Consider the following 15,938-nt stretch of genomic DNA (forward strand, 5'->3'; position numbering starts at 1 on the left):
AATGAACATTTGCTATCTAACTGAGAGTCTCCTCATTGAAAACATCCAAAGTTCTTCAAAGGTAAATGATTTTATTTGAATGCTTTTCTTGTTGTTGTGAAAATGTTGCCTGCTGAATGCTAGGCTTAATGCTATGCTAGGCTATCAATACTCTTACACAAATGCTTGTGTAGCTATGGTTGAAAAGCATATTTAGAAAATCTGAGATGACAGTGTTGTTAACAAAAGGCTAAGCTTGTGAGTGAATATATTTCTTTCATTTCATTTGAGATTTTCATGAATAGTTAACGTTGCGTTATGGTAATGAGCTTGAGGCTACGGGTTTGCTCTCTGTTATATCTTTTCTGACTCTCTACCCTCCCTCTCCCTCTGTGATATCTACGTTTTTTTTAAATGAAAATGTTCACACATAAAGTGAACCGTTTCTGCTTTGTAAATGTGGGTTATTGTGTGTAGATTGATGAGGGGAAAAACACATTTAATCCATTTTAGAATAAGTCTGTAACGTGACAAAATGTGTAAAAAGTCAAGGGGTCTGAATACTTTCTGAATGTTACTGTATATCAGTATATTAGACTCTCTCTCTCTCGATGCAGTGATGTTGTTTTCATCACTTCTGGTTTAACACTGCCATCAAGTGGTGATTGTCCAAACTGCACCACTGTTAAGATGGTGAGAGATAGAGAGAGCAGAAAGTGTGGGAGAGAGAGCAGAAAGTGTGGGAGAGAGAGCAGAGAGTGTGGGAGAGAGAGCAGAAAGTGTGGGAGAGAGAGCAGAAAGTGTGGGAGAGAGAGCAGAAAGTGTGGGAGAGAGAGCAGAGAGTGTGGGAGAGAGAGCAGAAAGTGTGGGAGAGAGAGAGCTGAAAGTGTGGGAGAGAGAGAGAGCAGAGTGTGGGAGAGAGAGCAGAGTGTGGGAGAGAGAGAGAGCAGAGAGAGAGCAGAGTGTGTGGGAGAGAGAGAGCAGAGTGTGTGGGAGAGAGCAGAGAGTGTGGGAGAGAGAGCAGAGAGAGAGCAGAGTGTGTGGGAGAGAGAGAGAGCAGAGAGAGAGCAGAGTGTGTGGGAGAGAGAGCAGAGTGTGTGGGAGAGAGAGCAGAGAGTGTGGGAGAGAGAGAGAGAGCAGAGAGAGAGCAGAGTGTGTGGGAGAGAGAGAGCAGAGCGTGTGGGAGAGAGAGAGAGCAGAGAGAGAGCAGAGTGTGTGGGAGAGAGAGAGCAGAGTGTGGGAGAGAGAGAGGGAGCAGAGAGAGAGAGAGCAGAGAGCAGGCTGAGAAAGCAAAGAAAGAGTGAGAGAGCAAAGAGTGAAAGAGCAGAGAGAGAGAGAGAGCAGAGAGCAGGCTGAGAAAGCAAAGAAAGAGTGAGAGAGCAAAGAGTGAAAGAGCAGAGAGAGCAGAGAGCAAAGAGAGAGCAGAGAGCAAAGAAAAGAGACTCTGTTGCTATAGTAACCCTGCATCACAACACTGTTGCTATAGTGACCCTGCATCACAACACTCTGTTGTACTAATTGTACAATTTGTTTAATTCTATTCCACATATTTAATTGTTTTGTATTTCAGTTCATATTTGTTTCATGTTTCAACCAGTCGCAGGTTAACATCAACCTGACAGAGGAAACGTTAAATCAATAAACAAACTGTTTTCACAATTAACAGCCTTTTCTTGTTTCAACCAGTCGCAGGTTAACATCAACCTGACAGAGGAAACGTTAAATCAATAAACACACTGTTTTCACAATTAACACGCTTTTCTTGTTTCAAGTATGTTTTATTATGAAAAGTACAATATATCCTTGTATACTTGTACAACTATGGAGCGTATGTCCAGATATAATTGTATATAATTATATTATTATAATTATATATATATTATAGTATACAATTTGTTATTCAACATAAAATACATTCATGATGTAGGAGACCCAGACACAGACCTAGAGCTGTGGAGGTCAAGGTCACAATTATAGGAATTATGTCCTGTGTGTGTGTTTCCAGTGTGTGTGTGTGTCCAGTGTGTGTGTGTGTGATTGTGTTTGTCCAGTGTGTGTGTGTGTCCAGTGTGTGTCCAGTGTGTTTGTGATTGTGTTTGTCCAGTGTGTGTGTGTCCAGTGTGTGCGTTTGTCCAGTGTGTGTGTGTGTGTGTGTGTGTGTGTGTGTGTCCAGTGTGTGTCAACTGTGTGTGTGTGTGTGTGTCCAGTGTGTGTGTGTGTGTTCAGTGTGTGTGTGTGTGTGTGCAGTGTGTGTGTGTGTGTGTGTCTAGCGTGTGTGTGTCCAGCGTGTGTGTGTGTCCAATTGTGTGTGTGTGTGTGTGTGTGTGTGTGTGTGTGTGTGTTCAGTGTGTATATGTGTGATCAGTGTGTGTGTCCAATTGTGTGTGTGTGTGTGTCTAGCGTGTGTGTGTGTGTTTGTGAGTCCAGTGTGTGTGTGTGTGTGTGTCCAGTGTGTGTCCACTGTGTTTGTGTGTGTGTTTGTCCAGTGTGTGTGTGTGTGTGTGTGTGTCTAGCGTGTGTGTGTCTGTGTCCAGTGTGTGTGTGTGTGTGTGTTCAGTGTGTGTTCAGTGTGTGTGTGTGTGCAGTGTGTGTCCAGTGTGTGTGTGTGTGTTCAGTGTGTGTGTGTCCAGTGTGTGTGTGTCTAGCGTGTGTGTGTTCAGTGTGTGTGTGTGTGTTTTTGTGAGTCCAGTGTGTGTGTGTGTCCATATGTGTGTGTGTGTGTGTGTGTTTGTCCAGTGTGTGTGTTTGTCCAGTGTGTGTGTTTGTCCAGTGTGTGTGTGTGTCCAGTGTGTGTGTGTGTGTGTCCAGTGTGTGTGTGTGTCCAGTGTGTGTGTGTGTGTGTGTGTGTCCAGTGTGTGTGTGTGTGTGTGTCCAGTGTGTGTGTGTCCAGTGTGTGTGTGTGTGTGTGTGTCCAGTGTGTGTGTGTGTGTGTGTCCAGTGTGTGTGTGTGTGTGTGTGTCCAGTGTGTGTGTGTGTGTGTCCAGTGTGTGTGTTCAGTGTGTGTGTGTGTGTGTGTGTATTTTTGTTTGTCCAGTGTGTGTGTGTGTCTCTGCCCAGTGTGTGTGTGTGTGTGTGTCTCTGCCCAGTGTGTGTGTGTGTGTGTGTGTCTCTGCCCAGTGTGTGTGTGTGTGTGTGTGTGTGTGTGTGTGTGTCTCTGCCCAGTGTGTGTGTGTGTGTGTGTGTGTGTGTGTGTGTGTGTCTCTGCCCAGTGTGTGTGTGTGTGTGTGTCTCTGTCTGTGTGTCTCTGCCCAGTGTGTGTGTGTGTGTGTGTGTCTCTGCCCAGTGTGTGTGTGTGTGTGTCTCTGCCCAGTGTGTGTGTGTGTGTGTGTCTCTGCACAGTGTGTGTGTGTGTGTGTCTCTGCCCAGTGTGTGTGTGTGTGTGTCTCTGCCCAGTGTGTGTGTGTGTGTGTGTCTCTGCCCAGTGTGTGTGTGTGTGTCTCTGCCCAGTGTGTGTGTGTGTGTGTGTCTCTGCCCAGTGTGTGCTTGTGTGTGTTTGTACAGTGTATTCCTGTGTCCAGTGTTGTATGTTTCCAGTTTTGTGTGTGGGTCCAGTGAATGTGTGTGTTCGTGTGTGTGTTTCCACTGTGTTTGTGTGTGTCAGGTGATTATTTCAGGGACACTGAGGAGTCAACACAAACATAAAACCCTGGATAGAGGGGCTCAGTGAATGTGGAGGTGAATGTGATCAGGTGGGTCAGTGTGTCAGAGGAGGCTCTATAGAAGGACAGAGTGCCGGCTGGCCAGTCCAGATACACTCCTACTCTGTGGGAGCTGGAGGAGGGGACGACTATGGTAGTGAGATTATTATTGTGACAGGCAGAGTAACTGTTGTCAGAGCAGAACAGACTCCAGGACTTGTCATTGTATCCAAGACAACAGTCATCACCCCTTCCTCTCCTGCTGATTCCTTTATATGTCACTCCTATAACAGCCCCTCTCCCCCTCCACTCTACCTCCCAGTAACAGCGCCCAGTCAGACCCTCTCTACACAGCACCTGTCTCCAGACCTCAAATCTCTCTGGGTCATCAGGATACGGCTGCTCCTCTGTCCTCCATGTCACCTTTCTGTTCTCCTCAGACAGAGAGAGGCGTCTGTTTACTGTGTTTGGGTCCAGTGTGAGATCACAGACATCTGATGGATGAAACCAGACACAATATTAGAAATCATCATCATTCACATTAGAATGTTAACTCACTTTTCACTAATTCATTTAATGTAGATGTTTCTAGGTATCAAAAGGAGAAGTTAAGGTAACTTGAGACTTGTTGAATGATCATATGTTATACTGTATAGTAATATAAAACACATTTATTCCCATCACACACACATTGTCAAAGCAACTCTTTGTAAACTTTGGTGTCCCTGATTACTGCTTCTGTAGAACTACAGCTGATATTTAATATGACCAAGTCAGTAATGATGGTGGTCTTTGACTTTGACTTTGACTTAACTTGAATTAAGACTTATTCTTAGTCATATTCTTCACAGCAGTCAACACTCACATTTTCTAAGCCCAGGTTTCATTCTGTTCTCTCCACCATGTTCCACACTGTAGCGGTAAGCAGAAGAACAGGCAGTCATTGAGGGACACACACACACACACACACACACACACACACACACACACACACACACACACACACACACACACACACACACACACACACACACACACACACACACACACACACACACAGTCAGCATATAATTCTGTCCAAGTGGTAAGAATGTTTGTCTGTGTGTGTGTCCAGTGTGTGTGTCCTGTGTGATACTGGTGGTAAGAATGTTTGTCTTAACTCGCCTGATAAGTCAAACATGTCTGATATGAACATTGACATAAACCCTCTACATACTTGAGTTTCTCCAGTCTGCAGTGTGGATCCTCCAGTCCAGCAGAGAGCAGTCTGACTCCTGAGTCTCCTGGGTGATTGTAGCTCAGGTCCAGCTCTCTCAGGTGTGAGGGGTTTGACCTCAGAGCTGAGACCAGAGAAGCACAGCCTTCCTCTGTGACCAGACAGCCTGACAGCCTGCAAAGAGTCAAATCATATTAAAATCACACTGATATTCTTTGGTGGTGAAAATAGTGGCAGTATATTTTTTCAACATATTCAGATATATCAGTGTCCTGAAACCTGCCATATCTATTTATAAATGAATGTTTCATTATTAGAAATAAGTGAGGTATCAGATTTAGATTGTATTGAGTAAACAGTCCACACCATATCTATTTAGACAGTGAGGTATCAGATTTAGATTGTATTGAGTATACAGTCCACACCATATCTATTTAGACAGTGAGGTATCAGATTTAGATTGTATTGAGTATACAGTCCACACCATATCTATTTAGACAGTGAGGTATCAGATTTAGATTGTATTGAGTATACAGTCCACACCATATCTATTTAGACAGTGAAGCTAACATTTTAAATGTGTCTCTATTCTCCAACATTTTGGATTTCAGATCAAATGTTTCATATGAGGTGACAGTATATAATGTCACCTTTAATATGAGGGTTTTTTAAGACATATGTGTTTCACTATTAAAAATCAAAACACTTTATGTATCTAGTTCCCCCATTTGAAGAAGTCATAAGTATTCTGAACAATTAACTTATAGTGTATTAAAGTGAAAAGTATGAAAAGTATTTGATCTGATATTCCATGACTACATCAGCCTGAGACTGCAATGATGGAGAAAAGATCATGAATGAATCATGAATAATAATGAGTGAGAAAGTTAGAGGCTACAACAAAACATGCTAACCTCTCACCATTACCAATAACAGAGGCTACAACAAAACATGCTAACCTCTCACCATTACCAATAACAGAGGCTACAACAAAACATGCTAACCTCTCACCATTACCAATAACAGAGGCTACAACAAAACATGCTAACCTCTCACCATTACCAATAACAGAGGCTATAACAAAACATACTAACCTCTCACCATTACCAATAACAGAGACTACAACAAAACATGTTAACTTCTCACCATTACCAATAACAGAGGCTACAACAAAACATACTAACCTCTCACCATTACCAATAACAGAGACTACAACAAAACATGTTAACTTCTCACCATTACCAATAACAGAGGATACAACAAAACATACTAACCTCTCACCATTACCAATAACAGAGACTACAACAAAACATGCTAACCTCTCACCATTACCAATAACAGAGACTACAACAAAACATGCTAACCTCTCACCATTACCAATAACAGAGGCTACAACAAAACATGCTAACCTCTCACCATTACCAATAACAGAGGGGTTATGATCTTTGTGCCTCTAACTTTCTCATTCATCATTGTTCTCGATTCATTCCTGATTATTCATCATCATAGTAGCATCCACATGAATGTAGAAGTGTTCAGAAACATCTTCTATTCTTACTGACAATACAAGTGAAGTGACTCCAAAATGACAGGACATTATTCACCATTCAGTTTCTATTAGGAAAACATCTAAAACACAACCAAGACAAACTGCAAATTAATTCAACAAGTTAGTAGAATCACAATCTTGATGTAATCACTGCAGGCATGGAATATGGGACCAAATACTAAACTTATGACTACTTTAATACAATATAAGTGAATATAACCGAATAATTACGACTTTTCAAATGGGAGAACTACATACATGAAGTGCTTTCATATCTGATAATACTGACCTCAGAGTCTCCAGTTTACAGTGGGGATTCTCCAGTCCAGCAGAGAGCAGCTTCACTCCTGAATCCTTCAGGTCATTGTTACTCAGGTCCAGCTCTCTCAGGTGTGAGGGGTTTGACTCCAGAGCTGAGACCAGAGAAGCACAGCCTTCCTCTGTGAGTCCACAGCCTGACAGCCTGACAAAGAGATCATCATGACTTCACAAACACACTGTTAATTTAACACCAGTAGTGTAGAAGGACAATGGCAGATGCATTTGGTTTATTCTCTAAAACAACATATAGATTCATCTTCCGTCTCCTAGAATCGTATGGTCATTATGTTATACTAATGTGAAAATCAATGAATTTATTCAATATGTTTTCAAAATAATATATTATACATATTATAATACATATTTTTCTCTAAACTGAATATTTCTTCCTAATGATTAGTTCTTAAATGTCATTTTATGTACTCACAGAACAGCTCTGGAGGCTTTGACCACTGGCAGCAGCCTCAGAAGACCTTCCTCTGATCTGGAGTATTTCTTCAGGTCAAACACATCCAGCTCCTTTTCTGAAGTCAGCAACACAAAGACCAGAGCTGACCACTGTGCAGGTGACAGTTCATCTTCTGAGAGACTTCCTGAGCTCAGGTATCTTTGGATCTCCTCCACTAGAGAATGGTCATTCAGTTCATTCAGACAGTGGAACAGATTGATGCACCTCTCTGGAGAGGGATTCTCCCTGATCTTCTCCTTGATGTACTTGACTGTTTCTTCATGGGTCTGTGAGCTACTTCTTGTCTTTGTCAGTAGACCTCGTAAGTGCTTCTGATTGGACTCCACTGAGAGGCCCAGAAGGAAGCGGAGGAAAAGGTCCAGGTTTCCTGTCTCACTTTGTAAGGCTTTATCCACAGCACTCTTGTAGAAAGTAACTTCAGTAACTTTAGGCTTCTCTCTGAAGAGCGACAAAAAGTGTCTGAACATTGATTGAGGTTCGTCCATTAGATTCTCATTGTTGTTGATGAATGAGAGGAACACATATACAGCAGCCAGAAACTCCTGAATGCTCAGATGTACGAAGCAGTACACCTTGTCCTGATACAGCCCACATTCCTCTTTAAAGAGCTGTGTGCACAATCCTGAGTACACTGAGGCTTCATTAACATCAACGCCAGACTCTTGCAGGTCTTCTTCATAGAAAATCAGATTGCCCTTCACAAGCTGTTGAAAAGCCAGTTTTCCCAGTGACAGAATGCTCTCTTTATTCCAGTGTGGACCTGTCTCTTCTTTCCCAAGATACTTTTCATTCTTCTGTTTGGTATGAAACACCACAAGGTGTGTGTACATCTCAGTCAGAGTCTTGGGCATCTTTTCTCTCTTCTGTTCCAGCATGTGTTCAAGGACTGTTGCAGAGATCCAGCAGAAGACTGGAATGTGGCACATGATGTGGAGACTCCTTGATGTCTTTATGTGTGAGATGATTTTGCTGGCCAGGTCCTCATCACTGAATCTCTTCCTGAAGTACTCCTCCTTCTGTGGGTCATTGAACCCTCGTACCTCTGTCACCTGGTGAACACACCCTGAAGGGATCTTATTGGCTGCTGCAGGTCGGGTAGTTATCCAGATTAGAGCAGAGGGAAGCAGATTTCCCTTGAAGAGATTTGTCAGCAGAACATCCATTGAGGTTGACTCTGTGACGTCACAACAGATCTTGTTCTTCTGGAAGTCTAGGGGTAGTCGGCACTCATCCAGACCATCAAAGATGAACAGAACTTTGTACTTGTCGTAGTTGGAGATTCTTGATTGTTTGGTTTCCATTGAGAAGTGATTGAGAAGTTCAATGAAATTGTTTTCCCCTTTCATCAAATTCAGCTCCCGAAAAGGGAATGAAAATACAAATTGGACATCCTGATTTGCTTTTCCTTCAGCCCAGTCCAGAATGAACTTCTGCACAGAGACTGTTTTTCCAATGCCAGCGACCCCCTTTGTCAGCACAGTTCTGATAAGTTTGTCTTGTCCTGTTAAGGGTTTGAAGATGTCATTACATTTGATTGCAGTCTCTGGTCTTGCTTGTTTCCTGGTTGTTGTCTCAATCTGTCTCAGCTCATGTTCATTATTGACCTCTCCTGTTCCACCCTCTGTGATGTAGAGCTCTGTGTAGATCTTATTGAGAAGTGTTGGGTTTCCTTGTTTAGCGATCCCCTCAAATACACATTGAAACTTCTTCTTTAGATTAGATTTGAGTTCACGTTGGCAAATCACAGCAAGTTCATCTGAATCTAGAAATAACAGAAGTTAACCTCTTGAAAAAGTAGCTACTTACACATAAGCTAGGGGGCACTATTTTTATTTTTGGAAAAATAACGTTCCCAAAGTAAACAGACTATTTCTCAGGACCAGATGCTAGAATATGCATATAATTGACAGCTTGGGATAGAAAACACTCTAAAGTTTCCAAAACTGTAAAAAGATTGTCTGTGAGTATAACAGAACTGATATTGCAGGCGAAAGCCTGAGAAAAATCCAATCCGGAAGTGACTCTTATTTTGAAACCTCTGTGTTTCTATGAATCCCTATTGACCATTGAAAGGGATATCAAACAGATTCCCTTTTCTGCGGCTTCCCTCAGGTGTCTATAGCCTTTAGACGTAGTTTCAGGCCTTTATTTTGAAGAATGAGCGTGAATGACTACATTGTGTAAGTGGTCAGTTGTTGTCTCTCAGTGTGATATTTGCGCAAAACAGAGAGCCAACTGGTAATGGTTATAGGAGGAAGGTATATAGTGGAGGGTCTACATCAGAAGTTAATGGTTATATGAGGAGGGTATATAGTGGAGGGTCTACACCAGAAGGTAGTGGTTATAGGAGGAAGGTATATAGTGGAGGGTCTACACCAGAAGGTAATGGTTATAGGAGGAAGGTATATAGTGGATGGTCTACACCAGAAGGTAATGGTTATAGGAGGAGGGTATATAGTGGAGGGTCTACACCAAAAGGTAACGGGTATCTGTAGGAGGAAGGTATATAGTGGAGGGTCTACACCAGAAGGTAATGGGTATCTGTAGGAGGAAGGTATATAATGGAGGGTCTACACCAGATGTTAATGGTTTTAGGAGGAGGGTATATAGTGGAGTATATAGTGGAGGGTCTACACCAGAAGGTACCTGGTATCTGTAGGAGGAAGGTATATAGTGGAGGGTCTTAATCAGAAGGTAATGCGTATCTGTAGGAGGAAGGTATATAGTGGAGGGTCTACACCTAAAGGTAATGGGTATCTGTAGGAGGAAGGTATATAGTGGAGGGTCTACACCAGAAGGTAATGGTTATAGGAGGAAGGTATATAGTGGAGGGTCTATATCAGAAGGTAATGGTTATAGGAGGAAGGTATATAGTGGAGGGTCTATATCAGAAGTTAATGGTTATAGGAGGAAGGTATATAGTGGAATGTCTACACCAGAAGGTAATGGGTATCTGTAGGAGGAAGGTATATAGTGGAGGGTCTACACCAGAAGGTAATGGTTATAGGAGGAAGGTATATAGTGGAGGGTCTACATCAGAAGGTAATGGTTATAGGAGGAAGGTATATAGTGGAGGGTCTACATCAGAAGGTAATGGTTATAGGAGGAAGGTATATAGTGGAGGGTCTACATCAGAAGTTAATGGTTATAGGAGGAAGGTTTATAGTGGAGGGTCTACACCAGATGTTAATAGGTATTGGAAGAAAGTATATAGTGGAGGGTCTACACCAGAAGGTAATGGTTATAGGAGGAGGGTATATAGTGGAGGGTCTACACCAGAAGGTAATGGGTATCTGTAGGAGGAAGGTATATAGTGGAGGGTCTACACCAGAAGGTAACGGGTATCTGTAGGAGGAAGGTATATAGTGGAGGGTCTACACCAGAAGGTAACGGGTATCTGTAGGAGGAAGGTATATAGTGGAGGGTCTACACCAAAAGGTAATGGTTATAGGAGGAAGGTATATAGTGAAGGGTCTACACCAGAAGGTAATGGTTATAGGAGGAGGGTATATAGTGGAGGGTCTACACCAGAAGGTAATGGGTATCTGTAGGAGGAAGGTATATAGTGGAGGGTCTACACCAGAAGGTAACGGGTATCTGTAGGAGGAAGGTATATAGTGGAGGGTCTACACCAAAAGGTAATGGTTATAGGAGGAAGGTATATAGTGGAGGGTCTACACCAGAAGGTAATGGTTATAGGAGGAAGGTATATAGTGGAGGGTCTACATCAGAAGTTAATGGTTACAGGAGGAAGGTATATAGTGGAGGGTCTACATCAGAAGGTAATGGGTATCTGTAGGAGGAAGGTATATAGTGGAGGGTCTACACCAGAAGGTAATGGGTATCTGTAGGAGGAAGGTATATAGTGGAGGGTCTAGACCAGAAGGTAATGGGTATCTGTAGGAGGAAGGTATATAGTGGAGGGTCTAGACCAGAAGGTAATGGTTACAGGAGGAAGGTATATAGTGGAGGGTCTACACCAGAAGGTAATGGTTACAGGAGGAAGGTATATAGTGGAGGGTCTACACCAGAAGGTAATGGTTACAGGAGGAAGGTATATAGTGGAGGGTCTACACCAGAAGGTAATGGTTATAGGAGGAAGGTATATAGTGGAGGGTCTAGACCAGAAGGTAATGGTTATAGGAGGAAGGTATATAGTGGAGGGTCTACACCAGAAGGTAATGGGTATCTGTAGGAGGAAGGTATATAGTGGAGGGTCTACACCAGAAGTTAATGGGTATCTGCAGGAGGAAGGTATATAGTGGAGGGTCTACACCAGAAGGTAATGGGTATCTGTAGAAGGAAGGTATATAGTGGAGGGTCTACTGCAGGTTCTGTAGGAGGAAGCTTGGAATGTGTTGGTGCAGGGAAGTGATTACAGGCATTAGCAGGCATTGATAAAGGGAGAGAGACATAGATGATTAGTGATTGGGGGGGGGTTGAGGTAAGGTCATGGCCTGTATCACTAGTGTCCTGCCTAGTAGTAAAGAACGATGTTTATACAGATGTGTAGGAGACTCAGCCTATGAGGAACGGTTAAACATCAGTGCTGTGTGAAAATGTCTGAATTACAAAAAAGACCAATTGGGAAGAATTAAACTTGGCTTCTCCGGTGTCTGTGAGGAAGAACAGATATCACTAGGTTTGTTTTGCAACATAGATACATTGGCTGTTCGGCTGTGGAGGAGGAGACTCAGCCTACGGTTAAAGTACTTGTGTCAAATGTTTTGTTGTCTGAATAACAAGGAGGAGACTCAGCCTAGGAGAAAGGGAGGAGGAGACTCAGCCTAGGAGAAAGGGTTAAATATCAGTGCTTGTGTCAGATGTTTTGTTGTCTGAATAACAGCTGTAACGACCCTTTGGGAAGAATTAAACTTTGTTAAAGCTTCTCTAGTGTCCGTGAGTTATTTACTCTGAAAAATTACAGTGTTAAGGCTGCTACAATATCATTGGGTTACACAGCTACTTTAGCTGTACTTTAGCTACAGCTTTTAAATGTTATAAAACATAATTCAACATGAGGCAGACAGATCTTACATTTCTCCAGTGTGTCAGCAAGCTCCTTCTGGTTCATTTTCCTCAGGATGTGCAGTGTGATCTTCAGAGCCCCCTCTCTGGCATTGCTCTCCTGCTTCTCATCTTCAGGGTCCACCACTTCCTTATCCTGCTTCTGACTCTCAAAGCCTTCTGGGAGTTCTGGACTAAGAATCCTCGTGAACATCTTCAGCTCGTTCTTCACAAATGTCATAATATTCTCTTCAAGCAACTGAAATAAATCAAGTAAATAAGTTAAGCAAGAGACTAAATGCTTTCTCATTAACACATTAATGAATGATTGACAGATCAACTTTACTTCAGGTAAACAAAAACAAATGTACATAACAGGACCACCCACATACACTGAATATGGAGGCCAGGTCTGTTTGATGACTCTGGGAAGACTGACCACTGAGAATCTCTGACTCTGATCTCTCCTGTTGGTTTCTGTGGACAAAACATGAGATTACATCTCCTCATCCAGGGAGTACACACACACACACACACACACACACACACACACACACACACACACACACACACACACACACACACACACACACACACACACACACACACACACACACACACACACACACACACACACACACACACACACACACACACACACACAGGGAATGTTGTGTTTGTGACTATGCAAATGGACAAAATGATTAGCCTATGGATTATGAAAACCATGAAAATAAATGGGAAAATGGGAGAGGAGAAATGACCTCCTGAGAAGTGACGGACTCCATCCTAGCTGGAGGGGTGCTCTCATCTTATCTACCAACATAGACAGGGCTCTAACTTCCCTAGCCTGCCAGCATAGTGGAGTCTGTCACTAGCACAGTCAGTGTAGTCAGCTCAGCTATTACCATTGAGACCGTGTCTGTGCCTCGACCTAGGTTGGGCAAAACTAAACATGGCGGTGTTCGCCTTAGCAATCTCACTAGGATAAAGACCACCTCCATTCCTGTCATTATTGAAAGAGATCATGATACCTTACATCTCAAAATAGGTATACTTAATGCTAGATCCCTTACTTCAAAGGCAATTATAATCAATGAACTAATCACTGATCATAATCTGATGTGATTGGCCTGACTGAAACATGGCTTAAGCCTGATTAATTTACTGTGTTAAATGAGGCCTCACCTCCTGGCTACACTAGTGAGCTTCTAGTCATGAAATCTATGCAGCCTACTCAATCACTTTTTATAGCTAATGTTTACAGGCCTCCTGGGCCATATACAGCGTTCCTCATTGAGTTCCCTGAATTCCTATCGGACCTTGTAGTCATAGCAGATAATATTCTAATCTTTGGTGACTTTAATATTCACATGGAAAAGTCCACAGACTCACTCCAAAAGGCTTTCGGAGCCATCATCGACTCAGTGGGTTTTGTCCAACATGTCTCTGGACCCACTCACTGTCACAGTCATACTCTGGACCTAGTTTTGTCCCATGGAATAAATGTTGTGGATCTTAATGTTTTTCCTCATAATCCTGGACTATCGGACCACCATTTTATTACGTTTGCAATTGCAACAAATAATCTGCTCAGACCCCAACCAAGGATCATCAAAAGTCGTGCTATAAATTCACAGACAACACATCAGTTAACCACCTAACGGAGGAACTCAATTTAACCTTGCGCAATACCCTAGATGCAGTTGCACCCCTAAAAACTAAAAACATTTCTCATAAGAAACTAGCTCCCGGGTACACAGAAAATACCCGCGCTCTGAAGCAAGCTTCCAGAAAATTGGAACGGAAATGGCACCACACCAAACTGGAAGTTTTCCAACTAGCTTGGATAGGCAGTACCCTGCAGTACTGAAGAGCCCTTACTGCTGCTCGATCATCCTATTTTTCTAACTTATTTGAGGAAAATAAGAACAATCTGAAATTCCTTTTTGATACTGTCGCAAAGCTAACTAAAAAGCAGCATTCCCCAAGAGAGGATGACTTTCACTTTAGCAGTGATAAATTCATGAACTTCTTTGAGGAAAAGATCATGATTATTAGAAAGCAAATTACACTAAACTACTGAAAGAGCTGCTTCCTGTGCTTGGCCCTCCTATGTTGAACATAATAAACGGCTCTCTATCCACCGGATGTGTACCAAACTCACTAAAAGTGGCAGTAATAAATAAAAGCCTCTCTTGAAAAAGCCAAACCATGACCCAGAAAATATAAAAAACTATCGGCCTATATCGAATCTTCCATTCCTCTCAACGTTTTTAGAAAAGGCTGTTGCGCATCAACTCACTGCCTTCCTGAAGACAAACAATGTATACGAAATGCTTCAGTCTGGTTTTAGACCCCATCATAGCACTGAGACTGCACCTGTGAAGGTGGTAAATGACCTTTTAATGGCATCAGACCGAGGCTCTGCATCTGTCCTCGTGCTCCTAGACCTTAGTGCTTTTGATACCATCGATCACCACATTCTTTTGGAGTGATTGGAAACCCAAATTGGTCTACACGGACAAGTGTTGGCCTGGTTTAGTTCTTATCTGTTGGAAAGATATCAGTTTGTCTCTGTGAATGGTTTGTCCTCTGACAAATCAACTGTAAATTTCGGTGTTCCTCAAGGTTCCGTTTTAGGACCACTATTGTTTTCACTATATATTTTACCTCTTGGGGATGTCATTCGAAAACATAATGTTAACTTTCACTGCTATGCGGATGACACACAGCTGTACATTTCAATGAAACATGGTGAAGCCCCAAAATTGCCCTCGCTAGAAGCATGTGTTTCAGACATAAGGAAGTGGATGGCTGCAAACGTTCTACTTTTAAACTCGGACAAAACAGAGATGCTTGTTCTAGGTCCCAAGAAACAAAGAGATCTTCTGTTGTATCTGACAATTAATCTTAATGGTTGTACAGTCGTCTCAAATAAAACTGTGAAGGACCTCGGCGTTACTCTGGACTCTGATCTCTCTTTTAAAGAACATATCAAGACCATTTTCAAGGACATCTTTTTTTCAGCTTTTTTCCATCTACGTAACATTGCAAAAATCAGAAACTTTCTGTCCAAAAATGATGCAGAAAAATTAATCCATGCTTTTGTCACTTCTAGGTTAGACTGCTGCAATGCTCTACTTTCCAGCAACCCAGATAAAGCACTAAATAAACTTCAGTTAGTGCTAAATACAGCTGCTAGAATCCTGACTAGAACCAAAAAATGTGATCATATTACTCCAGTGTTAGGAAGCCAGTGTAAGGAGGCTGTCAAGGCAAGGGCTGATTTCAAGGTTTTACTGCTAACCTACAAAGCATTACATGGGCTTGCTCCTACCTATCTCTCCGATTTGGTCCTGCCGTACATACCTACACATACGCTACGGTCACAAGACGTAGGCCTCCTAATTGTCCCTAGAATTTCTAAGCAAACAGCTGGAGGCAGGGCTTTCTCCTATAGAGCTCCATTTGTATGGTATGGTCTGCCTACCCATGTCAGAGACGCAAACTCGGTCTCAACCTTTAAGTCTTTACTGAAGACTCATCTCTTCAGTGGGTCACATGATTGAGTGTAGTCTGGCCCAGGAGTGGGAAGGTGAACGGAAAGGCTCTGGAGCAACGAACCGCCCTTGCTGTCTCTGCCTGGCCGGTTCCCCTCTTTCCACTGGGATTCTCTGCCTCTAACCCTATTACAGGGGCTGAGTCACTGGCTTGCTGGGGCTCTCTCATACCGTCCCTGGGAGGGGTGCGTCACCT

General features: G+C 42.6%; 1 protein-coding gene across 2 annotated transcripts in view; it reads right to left on the minus strand.

The window, feature by feature from the left end:
* Positions 1-2,653: 2,653 nt before the first annotated feature.
* The window catches only part of LOC139397473 (NLR family CARD domain-containing protein 3-like), a 35,360-nt gene continuing 22,075 nt past the window's right edge, over positions 2,654-15,938 (minus strand). For both annotated transcript variants that reach the window (XM_071144172.1, XM_071144171.1), the window contains exons 5-11: positions 12,572-12,656; positions 12,210-12,438; positions 7,131-8,934; positions 6,672-6,845; positions 4,834-5,007; positions 4,483-4,529; positions 2,654-4,111 (exon numbers count right to left, since the gene is read on the minus strand). In XM_071144172.1, coding sequence (XP_071000273.1) covers positions 3,585-4,111; positions 4,483-4,529; positions 4,834-5,007; positions 6,672-6,845; positions 7,131-8,934; positions 12,210-12,438; positions 12,572-12,656 — 3,040 coding nt within the window. In that variant the 3' untranslated portion in view covers positions 2,654-3,584. The remainder of the gene's footprint in view (positions 4,112-4,482; positions 4,530-4,833; positions 5,008-6,671; positions 6,846-7,130; positions 8,935-12,209; positions 12,439-12,571; positions 12,657-15,938) is intronic.

Source organism: Oncorhynchus clarkii, unplaced genomic scaffold (assembly GCF_045791955.1).
Source record: "Oncorhynchus clarkii lewisi isolate Uvic-CL-2024 unplaced genomic scaffold, UVic_Ocla_1.0 unplaced_contig_11073_pilon_pilon, whole genome shotgun sequence".
Taxonomy (NCBI): domain Eukaryota; kingdom Metazoa; phylum Chordata; class Actinopteri; order Salmoniformes; family Salmonidae; genus Oncorhynchus; species Oncorhynchus clarkii.